The sequence below is a fragment of the Primulina huaijiensis genome, chromosome 16, assembly GCF_012295235.1.
Source record: "Primulina huaijiensis isolate GDHJ02 chromosome 16, ASM1229523v2, whole genome shotgun sequence".
Lineage (NCBI taxonomy): Eukaryota > Viridiplantae > Streptophyta > Magnoliopsida > Lamiales > Gesneriaceae > Primulina > Primulina huaijiensis.
In genome coordinates, this window is record NC_133321.1 from 378071 (window position 1) to 396176 (window position 18106).

General features: G+C 35.9%; 2 protein-coding genes across 3 annotated transcripts; both read left to right on the forward strand.

Moving 5' to 3' along the window:
- Positions 1-5625: 5625 nt before the first annotated feature.
- LOC140960948 (uncharacterized) lies at positions 5626-8172 on the forward strand. Its single transcript, XM_073419274.1, has 7 exons — positions 5626-6147; positions 6223-6261; positions 6378-6431; positions 6941-6994; positions 7507-7560; positions 7647-7718; positions 7788-8172. The coding sequence occupies exons 1-7, from the start codon at positions 6106-6108 to the stop codon at positions 7896-7898; spliced, it is 426 nt and encodes a 141-aa protein (XP_073275375.1). The 5' UTR covers positions 5626-6105; the 3' UTR covers positions 7899-8172.
- A 3080-nt stretch (positions 8173-11252) lies between these two features.
- LOC140961550 (uncharacterized) lies at positions 11253-14098 on the forward strand. 2 transcript variants are annotated; one of them, XR_012172371.1, is made up of 4 exons: positions 11253-12582; positions 12935-13160; positions 13318-13521; positions 13598-14098. XR_012172371.1 is itself a non-coding variant. In XM_073420143.1 (4 exons), exons 1-4 carry the CDS (start codon positions 11301-11303, stop codon positions 13727-13729), a joined length of 1827 nt encoding a protein of 608 aa, XP_073276244.1. In that variant the 5' UTR covers positions 11254-11300; the 3' UTR covers positions 13730-14098. The 2 variants fall into 2 exon arrangements, 1 of the variants encoding a protein (XP_073276244.1); XM_073420143.1 differs by having other exon boundaries at positions 11254-12582; positions 12935-13143.
- Positions 14099-18106: the final 4008 nt, after the last annotated feature.

Here is an 18106-nt window from a genome sequence, read left to right on the forward strand (position 1 = left end):
ATAACTAAATAGGTATTAATGAGCCTAATTTACCTATGATTGAAGGTCTCAATTATTCCTAAACTAAAAATCCCAAAACCCCAACCCATTAAGCATGAAATTTTCGAAAAATAAAAGGCAAACCTAGGGTTATTTGAACACCTAGCAGCTGCACACCATCACCATAAACACACACAAATTTTGAGATTTTGGAGCAAAGATTCAAGGGTTTTCGTCGCCCGTTTGTTCCCATTCGCAACCTGTAGGACCGAGCGCTTGCCGCTTTACCAAAGCTATAGCTGGTGGTAATGGTGCAACTCAAATCTTTTAAACCGCACAGCAACTCTAGCCCTACGGTTCGATCACTCTACCGAGCAGGGACAATTATTGCACCCAACAATCTTCCTCCCAATAATTGCACTCCTTGCAATCAATGGGAATCGAATCCGTGACCTTGGCTCTGATACCAATTGTAGTACCGAGCGCTTGCTGCTTTACCAAAAGATATAGCTGGTGGTAATGGTGCAACTCAAATCTTTTAAACCGCACAGTAACTCAAGCACCACGGTTCGATCGCTCTACCAAGCAGGGACAATTATTGCACCCAACACATACCTTCTATCCTTGTTCTGATTTTCAATAGGCTTTACAACTGGTTAACTTGGCTCAGGTTGTTCTTGTACCACAACTGATTTTACAAAGTGAATATATTTTCCTTTGCTCATGTTCAGTTTTGGCTGAGTATCACTGGTGGAAGTTTCATCTTGGTTGCTGAACCCTAAACCAGTTTTATCAGTAACTGATTTTTGCTTATCTTGTATTTCAGCTAATGCAACAGATGATTTATTCCATGCTTTAATAAGCTCAGTTTGCTTTGAATTTTCAAGCATCAACTGCTGAATCATTGATTGCTTCTTGCTTCTTTCAGCATTGAGCTCAACAATCTCCCGTTTAAGACTCAACAAATCAACTGATTCATCAGTTTTAGTTTTATCGTCTTCGGGATCAGTTTGCTTTGCTCTGGCATTCTCAAAAGATAAGGCGAGCTTGTGATAGTCATTAATCATGTCATGAAGTGTAGAAATGAGTTCATCTCGTGTGAAATCAGTTGAACTAAAGTCGAATACTTGTTGACTGGTTGACTCCAATTCTGTGTCATCAGCCATCAGTTTGATGACCTCTTCATTATCATCACTGGAGCAGCTCAAGCTCTCAGGTTCTGAATTACCACTGTCTGATTCTGCCCATTTGGATTTGCTTTCCTCAGCTAGAAACACCTCATGCTTCTTTCTGTAAGATTTCTTGTCATCCTTGGATCTTTTTTTGAGCTCATAGGGTTTCTTTCCCTTTTCAGTTGAGCCTCGACTGTCATTCTTTTGCTTAGGATAGTCAGCAATGAAATGACCAGTTTTGCCACAGTTGTAGCAAGCATTAGGTTCTTCTTTGGAGTGATTTTTTTGATATTGTCTTTAGAAGTTTCCTTGACTTCTTTTCATAAATATTCCAAAAGTTTTGACAAAAAATGACATAGCATCATTGCTTAACTGATCAACAGATTTTTCAACTGAACCAGTTGGTTCCAGTCTGACAGCAGTTAGGGCAGTTGTAGTAGCTGGTGTAGAAGGTTCTCCTTCTCTGGTTTGCAACTCAAATTCGTATGCCTTTAAATCTGCAAATAAATCATGAAGTTCGACCTTGTTCATGTCCTTTGATTATCTTATTGCCATGGTCTTAAATCCCATTCCTTGGGAAGACATCTGATCACTTTCAGTGCTACCTCTTTATTTGAATACACTTTTCCAAGTGCATTCAATTCGTTGATTATTCCACTTTTTCTTTCATCATAGTCATGCATGGATTCTTCAATCGTCATCTTGACATTGTCGAATTTTTGAATGGCAACTGATAGTTTATTTTTATTTATTTTGCTCATTGCCTTCGCATAACTGAATCAGTTTCTCCCAAATTTCCTTAGCAGTTCTGCACATCTTTATCTTGCTGAAAGTGGCTTTATCTAGCGTTTTGTATAGAATGTCTTTAGCCACGTTGTCCAAGTTGGCTTTTCTCTTGTCTTCAGTTGTCCACTCATCTCGGGGTTTTTCAATGTGATGTGGTGCCCATTAGTTATTGCAACTACAGTGTTTGCCTTCAATATTCTCATGGGTCCTTCTGTAATAACATACCACATGTCATCGTCTTGTGCAGCTAGATGAGCCTGCATTCTGATTTTCCAATCATCGAATTCTCTCTGGAGAACATTGGTATTTTGTTGAATGAAGACATGATGATCATTTTGTGTATGGAAATATTCAAGAACAAGATTCAACTGCTCTGATACCACTTGATAGGATCGGTTAGATGGTGAAAGAGTGTTTAGAAGGGGGGTTGAATAAATACTAACAATTTTCACAATCTTTTCAAATATTTGAGTTAGTTTAGTGATAAACTCAAACTCGAAAATCTTGTCCGTCGATATCAATCAGTTAACAAAAATAGTGCGGAAATAAAGTGACTTATAGATAGAATAAAAACTGAAATAAGAACAAACAAGATTTTATGGATGTTCGGAGATTTCAAACACTCCTACGTCACCCCTTCTATCACGAAGATAGGATATTCACTAAAAGACTTTGATCGATACAAACAGTTGTACAGACTCACTTCAGTCTTGGGCTTAACAATGCCAAACTGAAACTCTTAGTAACAAAACAATTTATAGTGCTCGACTGGTTTTGAAATAACTTAGCACGACTGATTACAATAATATCAGTTTGTGCTTGCAAGCTTAAAGTATAGCCTTAAATGCTATAGATAAATACAATATGCGTGAGCTTTTAAATATTTCAGCAGAATAACAGCTCATTTAAGGGCTTTTCAAGAGTTGAGTTGAGAGTAGTTAAGCTCAAAGTTGTTGGAGAGGTTTCTCAGCTGCTCTTCCTCTGCTATTTATAGGCTTTGCCTCCAACGATAATATTGAATGCGATTTGAACTTTTCTATCCATTGTTTTCCACGTCAACATTCTTCTGACAATCGTACACTGCTATTTTCTTAAATGCGGCAATCTCACTACCAGTTGCAGTCTTGATTTTGTACTATCTGCCAGTTGAATGTCCTTTTCCTTAACTGATGACGTGTACAACTGAAAGATCAGCTGATAGGCTATAACTTGATAAGCTTACAACTGTTTGTGGCAACTGATCAGTTTCCAACTGATCTGTCAGTTGTCGGCGTAGTCCAGTCAGCTGGTTCAGTTGCCTTCGATTATCTTCGCATTAATCTTCAGTTATTGGCAACCGATGGTTTGCATATTTTAGATCATTTACTATCAGTTTTCTTGATCAGTTAAGTTCAAACTATTAAATGTTCAGTTTGTCAAATTTCCGAAATTCAGTTTCCAACAAGGACCCTAGCCGACCCCATTCTGACCACCCTCGATCCAGCCCGCACGCCCCTGCAACTGAGCTGAGCCGCGCGCACCAAGCTCTTCCTTAACTCACGGTTTGTTTCCTATCTCCACACAGCAGGGTCCAGCTGCCTTAGGACTCTTCCTAACCTTTCCACATAGCCCACACCAAGCTCTTGATAAGCCGTGGCCCGCCCTTGTGCGCTGCTTCCCTCTAGCCGTGCCTTTACCCAAGAGCGAACCCTAGGACTCTTCCCCCTCGCCATGCACAACCCTTCCATGCTCGTCCAGCCCTCGTGTTGTCCCTTAAACGACACTTTTCCTAGCCTTTAAACACCTCTTCTTGGCAGCGTGTCCTTAGGAATCATAACGTTTTTCATCGAGCGTAAAATCATTAAAACTGTGAATATTTTCGTCAAAATGTTAAGCAATTTGAACTCAAATATTTTTCATGCAAACATACATAAAACATGCATATTATGATTTGAATGATGCGTCAAATGCATTTAGAAACGTGCCTTTGCTTTTTAGAACGCTCGAATATACAATCGTTGGCGTGGGGCGAAGACGAAGAACGAATGGCGACGAAGACTCCTCTATTTTTTTCAAAATTTAGGTGTGTGTGAAGTGTGTGTTTCGGCTGATATCCTTTTCAAAAAGACCTAGTAATTTTTTTATATGGATTTTAATTTGCATGTTAATGGGCTTAGGTTTTGGGTCTTTGAGTTTAGGAGAAATTGGACCTACTTATCATAGGTAAATTAGGCCCAATAACACCTATTTAATTGAAAAATAATAGTTTGTAAAAATTAGTTTTCGAAAATAATAATTTTATATTTTAAAAGTCACTCGTTTGCCCAAAACCGACTTCCCGAATAAAATCAAGCTCGTCTCATAAAATAATTTGAACTCCATCATTTTTAGAAAATTTAATCATATTAATAAGCCTTGAAAATATTTATCGAAAAACATTTATTTTATCTTGGTCGTCTCCGGTCTCTTTTCCCCAGCCTATTATCGAATATTTGGTAAAATCTTTCAATTTCATGAAATCATGCATTTTAAACAATTAAGCATGTAAAATATATCATTTACGTATTTAAAATCAATTAAGTAAGATAAACATGTAATTTAAATCATTTGCATGCATGATGTTTACGTGTACTGATTTTTCGAGCGTTACACGATCTATGATGAGATTCACTGAATTGTCATCATCTCTTTGGAGATTTTCCCTTGAATTAGTGGAAAAGTTGTTAAATCAAGTCCATACAAAGGCAGTGGCCAAAACTCTATATGAGATATGGATGTGAAAGCCACCCAAATATCATTTCTTAAGAATATGGGGATTCTTTGCTTACGTGAAGTAGATAGTGGGAGACAAATTGGATAATAGAGCCAATTTGTGCTACTTTGTGGGATATCTGGGATATTATTTCAATGATCATAATGAAACGAAGGTGTTTGTTTCAAGGAATGTAACCTTATTAGAGAAGGATATTGGATAGAAAAGATGAGATTATAGAAGTACTCTAAGAGATTCAAGAACCTCTCGCTTCTGAAATAATAGAACCCACACCCCAACAGCTAGTTGAAGAAACACAAGCTCCAAGGAGATCGAAAGGGTCTCAAGGCCGCATAAGAGGATGAGCCTGCTACTTGAAGAAGACCAAGAAGAGCTCATTCCTGGATGTGATCCAAGAAACTTCAAAGAAGCATTGTCTGATGTCGATTCATCTAAATGACATGAAGCCATGCAGTTCGAGATAGACTCCATGTATTCGAATCAAGTATGGTCCTTAGTAGATCCATCTAAGTGTATCGTTCCCATGTGGAGCAAATGAATCTATAGAAGAAAACTTGGGGCAGTTGGGAAGGTAATTACCTTCAAATCAAGATTGGTAGCAAAAAGATATACTCAAAGAAAATGTGTTGACTATAAGGAAACCCTTTCTCCAGCCGTAGTGTTCAAGTCCATTAGGATATTACTAATCATAACAATATGGTATGACCATGAAATATGGAAGATCGATATGAAGCCAACATTCTTTAATGGTGACATTAAGGAAAAGATTTAGATGTGATAGGTGTCATTTTTGTGTGTTTTCATTGAGTTATTTCAAGTCATATTCAAGCATGTTGCGTGATATTTCATTAATATTTCGTTGTTTTTTTTTTTGTTATGTCTAATAAGTGTTTTGCAGGTGTTTGGGTTGATTTGCAGGGTATGTGAGGCAAAAAGAGGGATGTAAGATAAAACTCGAGAGGTACACGCTAGGACGGGTGAAAACGTCCGTCCCAGAGTGCACACGAAGAAAAATGCACCGGAGCTTCCTGTTCTAGCGCGCCAAGGTGAAAGATATCCTACGTGGCAGCGAATGAGTGTCCGTCTTCATCTTCCTACGTTTGAGTTCTTGGATCTTTTTATGATTGTTGCTTGAGTGTGGTTTCCATCGATCGATAAACAAGGAGAGTTCGTTCATATCAAATAATCTATTATTAATCAGTGAAGTTTAAAGATTTTGACAAACGTGAGTAGTCGTCTCGCCCGCCCAAACGAATCACAAATTTGAAATTCAATTTGATGCTGATTGGATTTCTGTCGCTTCTCCCACTTGTCTTTCTTCCCCACAACAATTGCATCCGATAAATCCCACCTAAATCTAACACAAAAAAAAAAAAAAAAAAAGCCAAACCCCAGATCCGACCCACTAGTTCTCCAATGTCAAACAGCGATTCGACCTCCTCGGTTCCTCTGTCAGCTGTAAGTGACATAAATTTGTTGATTTGATCACACTCTAGGAGTCTTAATTTTTTATTTTTGTTTTTGTTTCGCTAGAAAAAAGAGAATGCGATTCCAATTAGCCCCAAGATTGCGGTACGATTTGACTTTATTGTCCTATTTATCTGATAAATGGGTGTCTGCGAGTGTGTTAAATTATCTCAGTTGATCTGACTGAAAGACTTGATGGTTTGTGTATACGGGTTTTGCAGGAATTGGCTGAATCGAGGCAGGAGCTTATGAATAGGATACAGACTTTGAAACAGGTGAGCTTGCACTCTAAGATGGATTTTGTTTGTTGAAGTACGTTTTCTTAGCCCAAGCTAGGAGATTTAGCTGCATGTATTCTTTGTAAATCGATTTTGCTGCATTTGCTCATCGGAACTCTTGGATTACTGGCTGCTTGTGTTTTAATCTTGGATCGTTCATTGATTGTATACTAAATCCCTGTGTGTAAGAAGTTAATCCCTTTTCGTATCTATTGGTCTGATGGTAGAAAAGTTTAGAAACTCCAGGAAAATATGAGATCTTACTTTGATGTGACCATGGCTCCCGCCTTCCGGGCATTTTGGCATACGAACTGGCTTTTGAATAATGAGTTCGATTGTCAACTTAAGAAGAGGGTTTTTCAAGCCCCGATGTTAGTACTTTTCCAGCTTGACTTAGAATATCGTTTTGTGGGCAGAAAGTATTCTACTTTTGAATAATGAGTTCAATTGTCTGCAATTCTTTCCATATATCAGTTGATTTCTGTTGTTACTTTTCAAATAACTAGGATCTACAAAATTGGCGGATGAAGATGGACACTCAAGTTAATGTCTACCGCTCTGTAAGTTCTTTTGTTCTGTTAAATACATTAGCTGTTCGTGAGAATTACTCGTTAATTTGGAAACGTGTGTTTGCTTCAGTGGCTTGTGTATTCAGTAATGCAGTTCACAAAGAAAGTTGAGCAGTTGGCATAAATTGGCCTTTCACCACTAATACTGCATGATTAATTAAAATTAGAAAGATGTTTCACTTAATCAAAAACCTTTAGTCCAAAGAAGATTCAAATTCAAGAAACTAGGGGATTATTATTGAAATCTCTGGCATATCAAAAGAATTCAGAAAAGTGAAATCGGGCCATGTTAGTTCCCAGAAGATTGAATCCATCAACGTAGACAGTTGTATATTTTTCAATTGATTTCTAGGGACCTAGGAATGGTTTAAATTCATGCCATGTGTAATCCGAACCTTGAAAGATAAAGACAAGCAGGTTTACCTTCTGTTTTCACAGTTCTCAATGAATTTGATGATTTAATCTTACCGTGCTATTTATTTCTGCTTCCTTGCTTTCTTCAGGAGTTATCAGAGCTTAAAAATTCATTAAATTCTGAAGTGGAACAACTTCGATCAGTTAGTGGCCTTTCCAAAATTTCATGTTTCTCTTACTTTAGTGCGTTTGTACATTTACAAAATTTTCATTTATTCAACAAATAAAGGAATTTCAAGAGCTGAGAAGCACTCTTCAGCAGCAACAAGAAGATGTTACAGCCAGCCTAAAAAATTTCGGGGTCAGTGTCTAAAACACAAAAAGACTTGATTATTAATGAATTTCTCAAAGTTCACATTATCTTGAATAGCTGCAAGATGTTCCTGGAGAAGCGAAAGAGGGTACAAAAAATGTGGAAAACAGTGATGATACAACTAAAGATTCGTCAAAAGATGACAATGGTAAGGAAACTCGTGGATAATTGAAACATTCAATCATTTCTGTACCCTATGATATGCTACTTTGTCGAAGTGAGGTGAAACTCACCACTATTTAGAATGAAACTCTTAGAATGCATAATTATTAAGCTTGGATAATCCGGAAAGGACTTGAGGAAGGTCAGTAGTTGCTGATCTTCTCTGCTTTATACTTTGTTCTGTGGAGAGATTTTGCTTCTGGAAATAAATTCATGTTTTAAAAGTGTGCAGCAATTGGACTCTCAAACAGACATGTCATGGCCTTTTCCTTTTCTGTTTAACCTTAATGAGTGTTTGTGAAAAGGTTGCATAATATTCTTATTGTTTGGATACAGATATAGAACCACATATATGATGCTATACGAATAGGATGTCATGGATTATAAAAATATGAAGGTTAACAACATAGAAAGAAACGATATGATTTATAGAGTTTTGATATAGTGAGCATCACATGATGTTACCTTCTACGTTGGTGCTAATCATATCAAATTTAATGGTTTATATATGCTTATGTTTCAATATTTATTTTCACCCGTTTTGACAGCTCTAACTGGCCATTTCACGTAAAGTCGAAGACATTGGGATGAATACTTACTCTGTTTCCCATGAGTAATTCAGTCTGAAGTGATCGTTTCAATTGGAACTTTTCTCAATGAACAATTAACTATTGGTCGAGTCGAGTAATTCTCTATTTCAGAGCTGCAAACACATCATCATGTTTTAAGATTTTATATATTCAGGACAACAAATGATTATTGCACATGAAAAGTCAAATAAACAAACCAAAAAACTAACACTTTCTAATGACTAATAGTAGAAGAAAGCCTAAGAAATCACCAAATATGTGATTTGTGCGGCTATTCAGATACACATTGATACCTCTGTCGCTCGCTCGCTCGTGCCTAGGACAATGATGATAACCGTAACATCATCATGATATTTCCGTCTCCTTCCAGCCGGTAACCTCAAGAGCTTTTCGATACTGAAGCCTGAAATAAACCGAAGGAAATCATCGAAAAATAAAGAAAATTTAGTAGCATACCTGCTGACTCTGCTGCCCTTGCAGCAAACTGCTCCACCAGAAATTTTGCTGGATCACCGGAAGGATTTCGCAAATATATGAATGCACAAGCTTTATAACTTCATCATTACTAAAGAAGTCGAATAATCCATCACTTCCTAGTACATCGAAGCAATCAGAACTTGAGACCTCATGTATTCTGAGCGATGGTTGTTTACGTACTTGAAGAATTCCCATTTAAGTATCATTCATGTTTTCTGTGTAACATAAGTAGAATGGCTAGATCAATACTGGTTATAGAAGGGATCCTAGGCTTTGCTGAATCAAGATCCGGGGATTGCTAAATTTGAATAATGCAATTGAAAGCCTGACAGAACAATCTCAAATAAATTGTCGCTCCTTTTCAAGGTAACCAACTCCAAAAGTCCTTGTCACCTTCAATATCCCTTTGACTTTACCAGCCACAATTTGGAGCAAGATCAACTTCAAAGTACATTTTATGTGTTATAATTGAGATCGAGATGAGTTTTTATAATACGGTAGAGTTACATAATCCATAGATGTACGACTTTTATAGACATATAAGGTTGGATACATGCTGATAGTCATAGACCAAAAATTAAAAGCTAGATGATTCCATGGTTCGTTAATGCGATTATAATTGTTGAATGGACGAGGGACACTTGGTTACTGCACGTTGTTGAATTATTTCAATATAGCTCGAAAGAGTATGTTGACAGATTAGAGAATTCCGTAAAAAAAACATGGCTTGAGAATTAAAATTCAATTATGAGAGAAGATTAAAATGTAGGTGAACTCGAAATTTTAACAATAGTTTATGTATTATTTGGATTTAAATTATTTAAATTCCATTACTTGTTATTTTAATTTCAGTTTAGTTTATTAAATTTTAGGTTTTCATTTTAGTTAACAAAAGAATTGTATTTGAGATAAATTTTTTTATATATCACTCTTCGTGTGATGATACATGTACTTATTATACTATATTAAAACTTGACTTGTACACTTGCGGTAATATCGAACAGCTTGGAGATATTTAATTTTTATAAATATATGTGTTAGAAAAACTTGATCAAGTTTTTGGTGACGTTGTCACTGATTGAAATTGACAAAATTTACTTTCTTTAGTTATTTTTTTTAACTATTTATTATATTTAATTCATGTGTAATCTACCGGTTTATATTATATTTCTGCAAGAATTTTTTTATATAATACTGCAAGGTGTTCCGTTAACACGTATTCACAAGTTTCGTTCAACATAATGGAAAATCATTCTACGTAGCATGAGAGAGATTCAATGATTAGCGAATATCTTCCAGTATCATGATTGTTCTAAATATTCTCTTAATCGATTTTTCTTTTAACGATTTGGATGTAGTGACAAGAAGATGGATCATCAATGGAGCTTTATCAACTGGTAGTCTCATACTTAGTTAAGATGATGATGATGTGATAGATTTGTTCAATAATATGTTGCATTTTGACTATCATTGTCGTTGGGATGGAGATTTTATATATAAACCAACTTTTCGAGTATCATTGTGAGAATGAAGATAGCTTGGAATTAAGCATGGCTCGACTCCAATTTATGATGAAAAAGTTTATAGCATTGAATAAGGAAGCTTTATAAATCTTATCAATTCTCAGAGTCGTCTTGACAAGCAAATAAGAACTATCATGACATCAATTTCTTAGGATTGCCAAAAACATGAAGTGAAGTAAGATACTCAAACTGTGACCCATCAAGTTTGGTTTGATGATGACTTAGACAACCGAGATTGGGAGAGTGATTCGTATCAAGATGAAAATTTTAATGATGTTTAAAACTTCTCACGTCATCTAGCTCAGTCGAATTTTTTTTTGAAATTGTTATCATATGAAGATAAGTTGTCAATGAAGTTGGAGGACGATGGAGTGCACGAGACCATTGATTTGAGCTAATCGAAAGTATCATCATAAAGATCAATCTTTTCCTTCCATCAACACTAGTTTCAAAAGATTTTGTTTTCCGAGAACCAACGTCGACATTTTACCCATGCATATCAAGTCGAGACAAGTGTTGCTGGATCAACGTCTTGCCAAGCTTGAAAGAGCCAACACACATACCTTTATTTTAATACTTTCTATATTCAATGTTTTTCACAATTTATAACATTAAAGTGAATCAAATTTCTAATAAATTCTAAAGTTCATGGAAAGATTGAGCCTTAGATTTAATTCTTTCACAAAAACCAAATCAGATATTGATAATGGAAATACCAATAAAATCAAATTGTTAAAATCAATCAATATTATAACATATTCTTCTTATTTATCGTGAAATCATATAAAAAATCGCTCTTGAAAGATGTTTGACTTTGTATGATGGCGGCTGTGCAATACACGGCCACCTCTTCCCGCCTCCGCCACAGCCACAGCCGCCCCACCACCACAACATTCGCAGTTTCCACTTCTTTCCCCAGACAGCGTGCCCTGAGAAGAAACTTTCTCCGGCAGAAACTACTCAAAACCCTAAGACACCCCTCCATTCTCATCGACTCCCGCCCTCTACAGCAAGTAATAGAGCCCGTGCTTAAGGAAATTCAAGAACTCGAAGAGTCTGAAAATCCAAAATCTGGGAATCATCAAATTCAAGAAATCGAAGTGCTGAAGGAGGTTGGGATTTCAGAGCCTACTGTTGGGGTTCCATTTGATGGAAGTGTCGGTTTGTTAGATAAAAATCCTATCTTGAAGTATGGGTTGTGGTTGGCAGGGGCTTTTGTTTTCCAGGCTGTTTGTGCTGTTTGGGTATTTGGATCAGCTGGCTCTGGCAGCAGAAATGGGAATTTAAATGGAAATAGAGAAGATTCTGTTCTGGAAGCGTCGGAAAATGGACAGGGTAAATCAAGGGTGAAGCTTATTTCCAATGCAAACGTGAATTGGCAAGTGGGTATTGGAAATGGACCTATTTATGTTGATGAAGTGGAAATGGAGAGGGAAATCGAGGAAATTCGAGCAATGGCGAGGGAGGCTAGAGAGAAAGAAAGGCTAAAGTCAGAGAATGATGGTCTTGATAGCGAGGATGATAATGATGTGGATGCTGGAAAAATTGATAGAACAGGGATTGATTGGGAGGTCTACAATCGATTGATAAAGTTGACAAAGAAACTCGAGAATGAAGGTGACAGATCGCCAATTGCATTGATTGGGCACTCGAGGAGGGAGGGTGAGAGAAAAGGTGGGGTTGGAGAAGGTGAGTTAAATGAGATAGAGGGCAATGCAGCATTGCTATTCAAGAAAAAGTATAAGTTTAAAGATTTGTCGAGTAATCAGGGTGATAAACCAAAGGGTTTTTGGGGTTCGGATGATCATTCTATTCGTGAACCTAAGAAAAGTGGAGAGACGGAGGGAGGGGTCGAGTTGTTGAGAAGTGGGAATGGTGGTAACAATGCAGTTAATTTAGGGGGTGAAGAAAAGCATATATACCTGGCTGATGTTGATTATAAGGGAAATGGTTCAGTTCATATGGTGAAAGAAATTAAAAGTAAAGGTAATGTGGAAATGACGGAACTCTCAAAGAGCACAAGGAAGAAGGTGGAAAAAGAAAGAGGGACGACCAAAAAAATAAAGAGATCTGCTGTTGTGAAACCTAAGGGGGCGGCTGGTAATGCTCTTGGAATCTCTTGTAGGAACTAATAGCCAGTTTATGTTTATGCAGACAATATTCGGGTTTTTAACTCTTAATTAATGCTTTTGGTATCTCATCTTGTGGTTCCTTTCAAAATTCAGATATCGAATATAGTAAGAACTCTTTGGCTGTTTATGTTTTTTGTGATGATGAAACCTCTTTCTTCTCCTGCGTGCTGTTGATGGAAAACCATGGTAGAAATTGCATATAACTCTCTGAACTTGTGAACTTTGCATCATGCTGCGTAAATGTCGGGTTTATTGATTGTAAAACTTAATGAATACTGTAACTACTCAATAACTTTTAAAACTAATTCATTAATTTACAGTGTTTGCACCCGAGAAATCAAGAAAATCAAGAGGTGAAGCTGTGAAGTCAATAGAATCGGGAGCAGTGGAGGTTGTTGCGGTATCTGACTATCTCTCAGATGTATCAAGAGGCAAGGAAGTCTCTAGCAATATATCAGCACCCAAATTTGGTGCAAAGAAACGTAGAAGTGATTCTGAATTTTGGTGGTCCGATCTTCCATACGTTCTAGTATGTGAATGGAATCTGTAAACATTTTACCTCCTCGTCTTTTTCTTGATTTCACTACTCTTCTTATGCCTCAGATTGGATTTTGCAGTGAACTCTTTTGTATGACAAGCTGTTGGAAAGATTAAAACTAACAGAAATGTAGATGAATGAAAAAATCTCCTTTGTTCAATTCAGGGTATTCTTATGTATAGAGTCAACGATGATACGGGTGGAAGAGGACTTTATACCCTGAAGAACACTCCCAGCACAGAGGTATCCTTGTCGCACATTGTTGCTTTCGAGGACAGTGTTGACGCAACCAATTTCTGTTACATTCTGCAATGTTTCTTCGAAGATCTGGAAGACTTCAAAGCTGATGTTGTTCCTTTAACAGTCAAAGTAAGAGCCTTACATCAGTCTCTTGATATTTTGCTCGCCCGTTCTGCTTAGGTTTTATCCAACCATTCTTTACCAGGAACTAAAGGATGCAGTAAAATCAGAAACGATGGGTGCCATTGTGGTGAAGCGAGGGGAGCTGCAGCTTTATGCAGGACAACCACTAGCCGACGCTGAGATGGGTTTACGTGATATGATAGAACAAGGTTGAATAACATAATCAAGAATCACCCTCCAACCGAACAAGTGAGAAACACAATGTTGCTTCTGTGAAGTGAATCTCCTCGAGGCAATGTCATGCGGAGTACAAGAACGTTCAGGCACTGTCTGAGTGAATTAGAGTGATGCTGATGCTGTCTGCCACAGGTGTGTTTGATGGCGTTTTCCTTTCATTTTCTTTGTTGAAGAGCTCGGATGTCTGGTTGATGGGTAAAAGATATTTCATTTTCACGAAGGAATGATCGATCGTATGAATCTAAATTTGATATTAAAGCTGAAGTGATTGGTTTGTAGTGATTTCTTTTGATATTGGACTTTGTATTTCATTCAGATCAATTCATTATGGTTGGTTGTTTTGTGTGAGACCTCGAAAAATTGTGTTGTTTAATTAAAATTTAATATAATAATAATAATAAATAAATAAATATATTCTAACAAAAAGCGTTGAAATATAAATAATTTTTCTACACATTAATCTACTAATTAATGTTCAAAAGAGTTAAAATAAATAAAAATACTTCTAAATAATAATAATATAATTATATGAATTTATTATCCCACAAATGAAATTTCAAAAAACTTATAAAAACATATAAAATAGATTTTGAAATAATATAACTTAAATAAAAATAATAAGTAAATAAAATAAGAAGATTTAAGAAAACTTTGTATGAAATAATAATATTTCATAAAAAAAATATAAAAATACTAACAAAACATATATTTAAGTTAATTTTGATAATAAATAGAATAAAATATGATAAATAAATATTATATCAATTAATTTTTATTTACTAATTAATTTTGATAGCCAATATATCTGTTAGGAAATGAACTTGTCATGATATAAGTGAATCACTCATTTCACTTTCCCTATAAAATGACCTCAATAAACACATTTTATCAGATAAAAGTGTAAAAATTCGNAATTCTCACATAAATTTTTGTCTAATTTTTATTTACTAATTAATTTTGATAGCAAATATATCTGTTAAGAAATGAACTTAGGTAGGTGTCAAGTTTGAGGGTTTGAGCAAACAAGTGTCATGATATAAGTGACTTACTCATTTCACTTTCCCTATAACATGACCTCAATAAACACATTTTATCAGATAAAAGTGTAAAAATTCGTGAAATTAAAAAGAAAAAAATTGGGGAAGAAACTAGTAGCAAAAAAAAAAAAAAANTTTTTGGACATATTTTAATTGTTATGGATTTTTAAAATGTTAACTGAAACTACCAAGTAAATGTTTTGTACAAAAATGATTTTTTAAATATTCCAAATTCTATCTCTAGTCCTAACCATCGTAAAATCACTCAAATTATATTTATACGAAATTATCTTAACTTGAGATTAAACCAATATGAAAAAGTAAGCTATCGAGGTGAGATTTCTCTACCGTGAGGTTTTTCCTACAGTTTTATTCAATAATACAGTTTGACATTTGGCCTGAAATTTATAGTAAAGTTTATGAACTAATTATTTATTCATATATTACATCACATTGTACATGTCACAATTTATTTGTATATTGTACTGCATATTTGAATTTCTGGATTTATTGGTTCTTAATTGATTATTGATCGACTACTAATGATTGAATGACTGAATGAATTGAGCCTAGACAACGGTCTATGTACCGGATGGACAGTTCAATGGACAAAGCGGCTTCGGTCTGTAAATGTGATTATAATAAAAAACGGGTTTAAAACTGGTATATGGTTCATCTGAACAATGTGACTTCGGTCCGGAAATGTGATTTCAACTTGGCTCGTAAATTTTACGGATCTTATTTGAATACGTGAGGAAAAGTGATACACCGAATGTTAGTGGGAGCCACCTCTTTAGCATAGGCTATTCACTTCAGAGTTTTGAACAATCACTGCATGTCACTTGATTGGATATTTTCATAACAATACTTTATTACGAATACATGTTATCTCATATTGAATTACTGCACCAATATATTATCGTTTGATTCTCTCAATAAGTCCCCAAATACTTAACCTTTATTTTCTTTTTATTTATTATAAATTCCAGCCACATGATTATAAGATTTTGAATATGTGGAAACTGGAAAATGAAAATGTTGACTTAGTAAGAACGTGACTCTGCCTTTGAATTCATATTTTGTTATCTTTTGCAAAATCAAACATTGTACACGCTTCTGCTACCGTAATTATAAGTTAATGATGGATTGTGACTCGGGGGTCCACAAGTGGTATTAGAGCCCCTCAAGTTATCTTGATATAATTTTGGGTGATAGAATCATATACATAAGAATGTTTTTTGGAAATTTTTTTTATGACTTATAGTGAAGGCAAAAACTTGTGTGAGACGGTCTCACGGGTCGTATTTTGTTAGACGGGTCTCTTATTTGGGTCATCCATGAAAAAATATTACTTTTTATGCTAAGAATATTACTTTTATTGTGGATATCGGTAGGGTTGACCTATCTTACAGATAAAGATTCGGGAGACCGTCTCACAAGAGACCTACTCTATAGTTAAAGCCTCTAGTGTATACCGTTATGTCTTGACCTTCCCAATAATGAATAATAAAATAAGATCAAATATCAGCCTTAGTTTGAACCAAAAACTTATAATTACTTGATCAACAAGTTTTGATAAAAAAGTGTTGGTAGTATTGTACGAATTTTCTTCCAAATTGTTATTGATTTATTTATCTTTCAAACTCGTTTTTAAAAAACCAATTTAAATTTATATTTCCTAAGATGACATCGTCAAGAAATAGTTCACGGGCTAGGAGCCAATAAGAATCATCATCAAGCGTAAGACGAATTAACCCTTCCAACCGTGAAGAAGACGATCGCTCGTAGGAAAGCGGAAACCAAGCAGAGGAACAATGAATTCCACGTCAGGAGCAGATTCCAAGAAATATGTTTTACATATTTCAGCAGTTCATGAGGTTTTGTCAACAACGACCAAGGAGAAACTTTGGCGGAGATAATCGAGGTCTTCAAAGAATTGAAGAAACAAGCGATCGAACTCTGAAAGATTCTTTAAGTTCCACCCACCAAAGTTTTACGACATCCATGACGCACAACAAGCCGAATAATGACTAATCAAAATTGAAAGGATTTTGTCTGTTCTCAACTATTCGAATGAACAAAAAGTGAACTTTGCAGTGTATCAGCTTGAGGGGGCAGCACATAATGGGTAGAGAGTTGTTGATCACCAGTGAAAGAAAAATGGAACTAAAAAACATGGACTAACTTTATGCAGGATTTTGAGGCGAAGTACGTCACACAGGTAATAGTCAACATATGAGAACGCGAATTTATGAAATTAGTTCAAGTTTTTAAAGTGTGGCACAATATGAAGTAGAGTTCCACCACTGATTCACTACGCTCCTCATTACTTGGAAGATGAGGCAATAAAGACAAAAAAATTTATCCTAGGCCTCAACCTTGACATCATTGGGAAACCTTATCTGCCGAAGACTCACGTTATAGTTCTGCTGACAATCAAGTAATTCGAGTGGAGATAGATATCAAAATGCTAATCAGGAGGGAAGAAGGCAAAAGAGACTAATGGATTCTTAACTCCTTTGAAACCAATAGTCGGAACATAAGTAATGAAAAAGAGACCCAACTGGAACCGCATGAGGAACCATTAAGCAAAATGTTTTGAGAAAACCTAAACGTCAACTGTCGTGAGAAATACGGATATTGCGGTAATTCCAACCACAGTGTGGAAAAAAGTTGGAGGAAGTACGAAAATTTTGTGGTTTGTGGAAGTGACCAACATCGGATTAAAAAATGTCCGATTAAGAAGGAAAAATCGGTACCTGCACCAAAACCTTAAATTCCAGCCAGAGTATACGCAAGTTAGCAATCAGCTTTGGGTTCAAAATTGGCTGTGAGCACCGTCTATCACCCACAGATAGATGGTCAGTCAGAAAGAGCCATTCAAACGCTTGAAGACGGGTCACGGGCAGTAGTGATGGATTTCAAAGGTGGTTGGCAAGAATAATTGTCTTTGGTTGAATTCTCTTACAATAATAGTTTTCAGGTAACAATCAGTATGGCACCATTTGAAACTTTGTATGGAAGAAAGTGCAAATCGCCGATATGTTGGGAAGATGTTGGAGAAAGACAGATGTCAAAACTAGAATTTATTCAAAAAATGAAAGACAAAATTGAATTGATCAGGAAAAGGATGAAAGCAGCTCAGGATCTTCAAGCTAGTTATGCTAATAAAATGCGTAGACCTTTAGAATTCCAAGTGGGCGATTTTGTGAAGGATCGTGTGTGCTAGAACCTTCGACGATGTTTCGAAGACAATATTCTCCAATGAGCTGCAATATCTCATGTTCTAAGAATGTTAACACTGATTAATTAAATCA

Bases quoted from the DNA above. Each gene is read 5' to 3' on its own strand.
- LOC140961550 (XM_073420143.1), top strand. From the start codon at position 11,301: ATGATGGCGGCTGTGCAATACACGGCCACCTCTTCCCGCCTCCGCCAC. The intron at 12,583-12,934 runs GTAATGCTCTTG...ATTAATTTACAG, and splicing joins GAAACCTAAGGGGGCGGCTG to TGTTTGCACCCGAGAAATCA. The intron at 13,522-13,597 runs GTAAGAGCCTTA...ATTCTTTACCAG, and splicing joins TTGTTCCTTTAACAGTCAAA to GAACTAAAGGATGCAGTAAA.
- LOC140960948 (XM_073419274.1), top strand. From the start codon at position 6,106: ATGTCAAACAGCGATTCGACCTCCTCGGTTCCTCTGTCAGCT. The intron at 6,148-6,222 runs GTAAGTGACATA...TTGTTTCGCTAG, and splicing joins CCTCGGTTCCTCTGTCAGCT to AAAAAAGAGAATGCGATTCC. The intron at 6,262-6,377 runs GTACGATTTGAC...CGGGTTTTGCAG, and splicing joins CAATTAGCCCCAAGATTGCG to GAATTGGCTGAATCGAGGCA.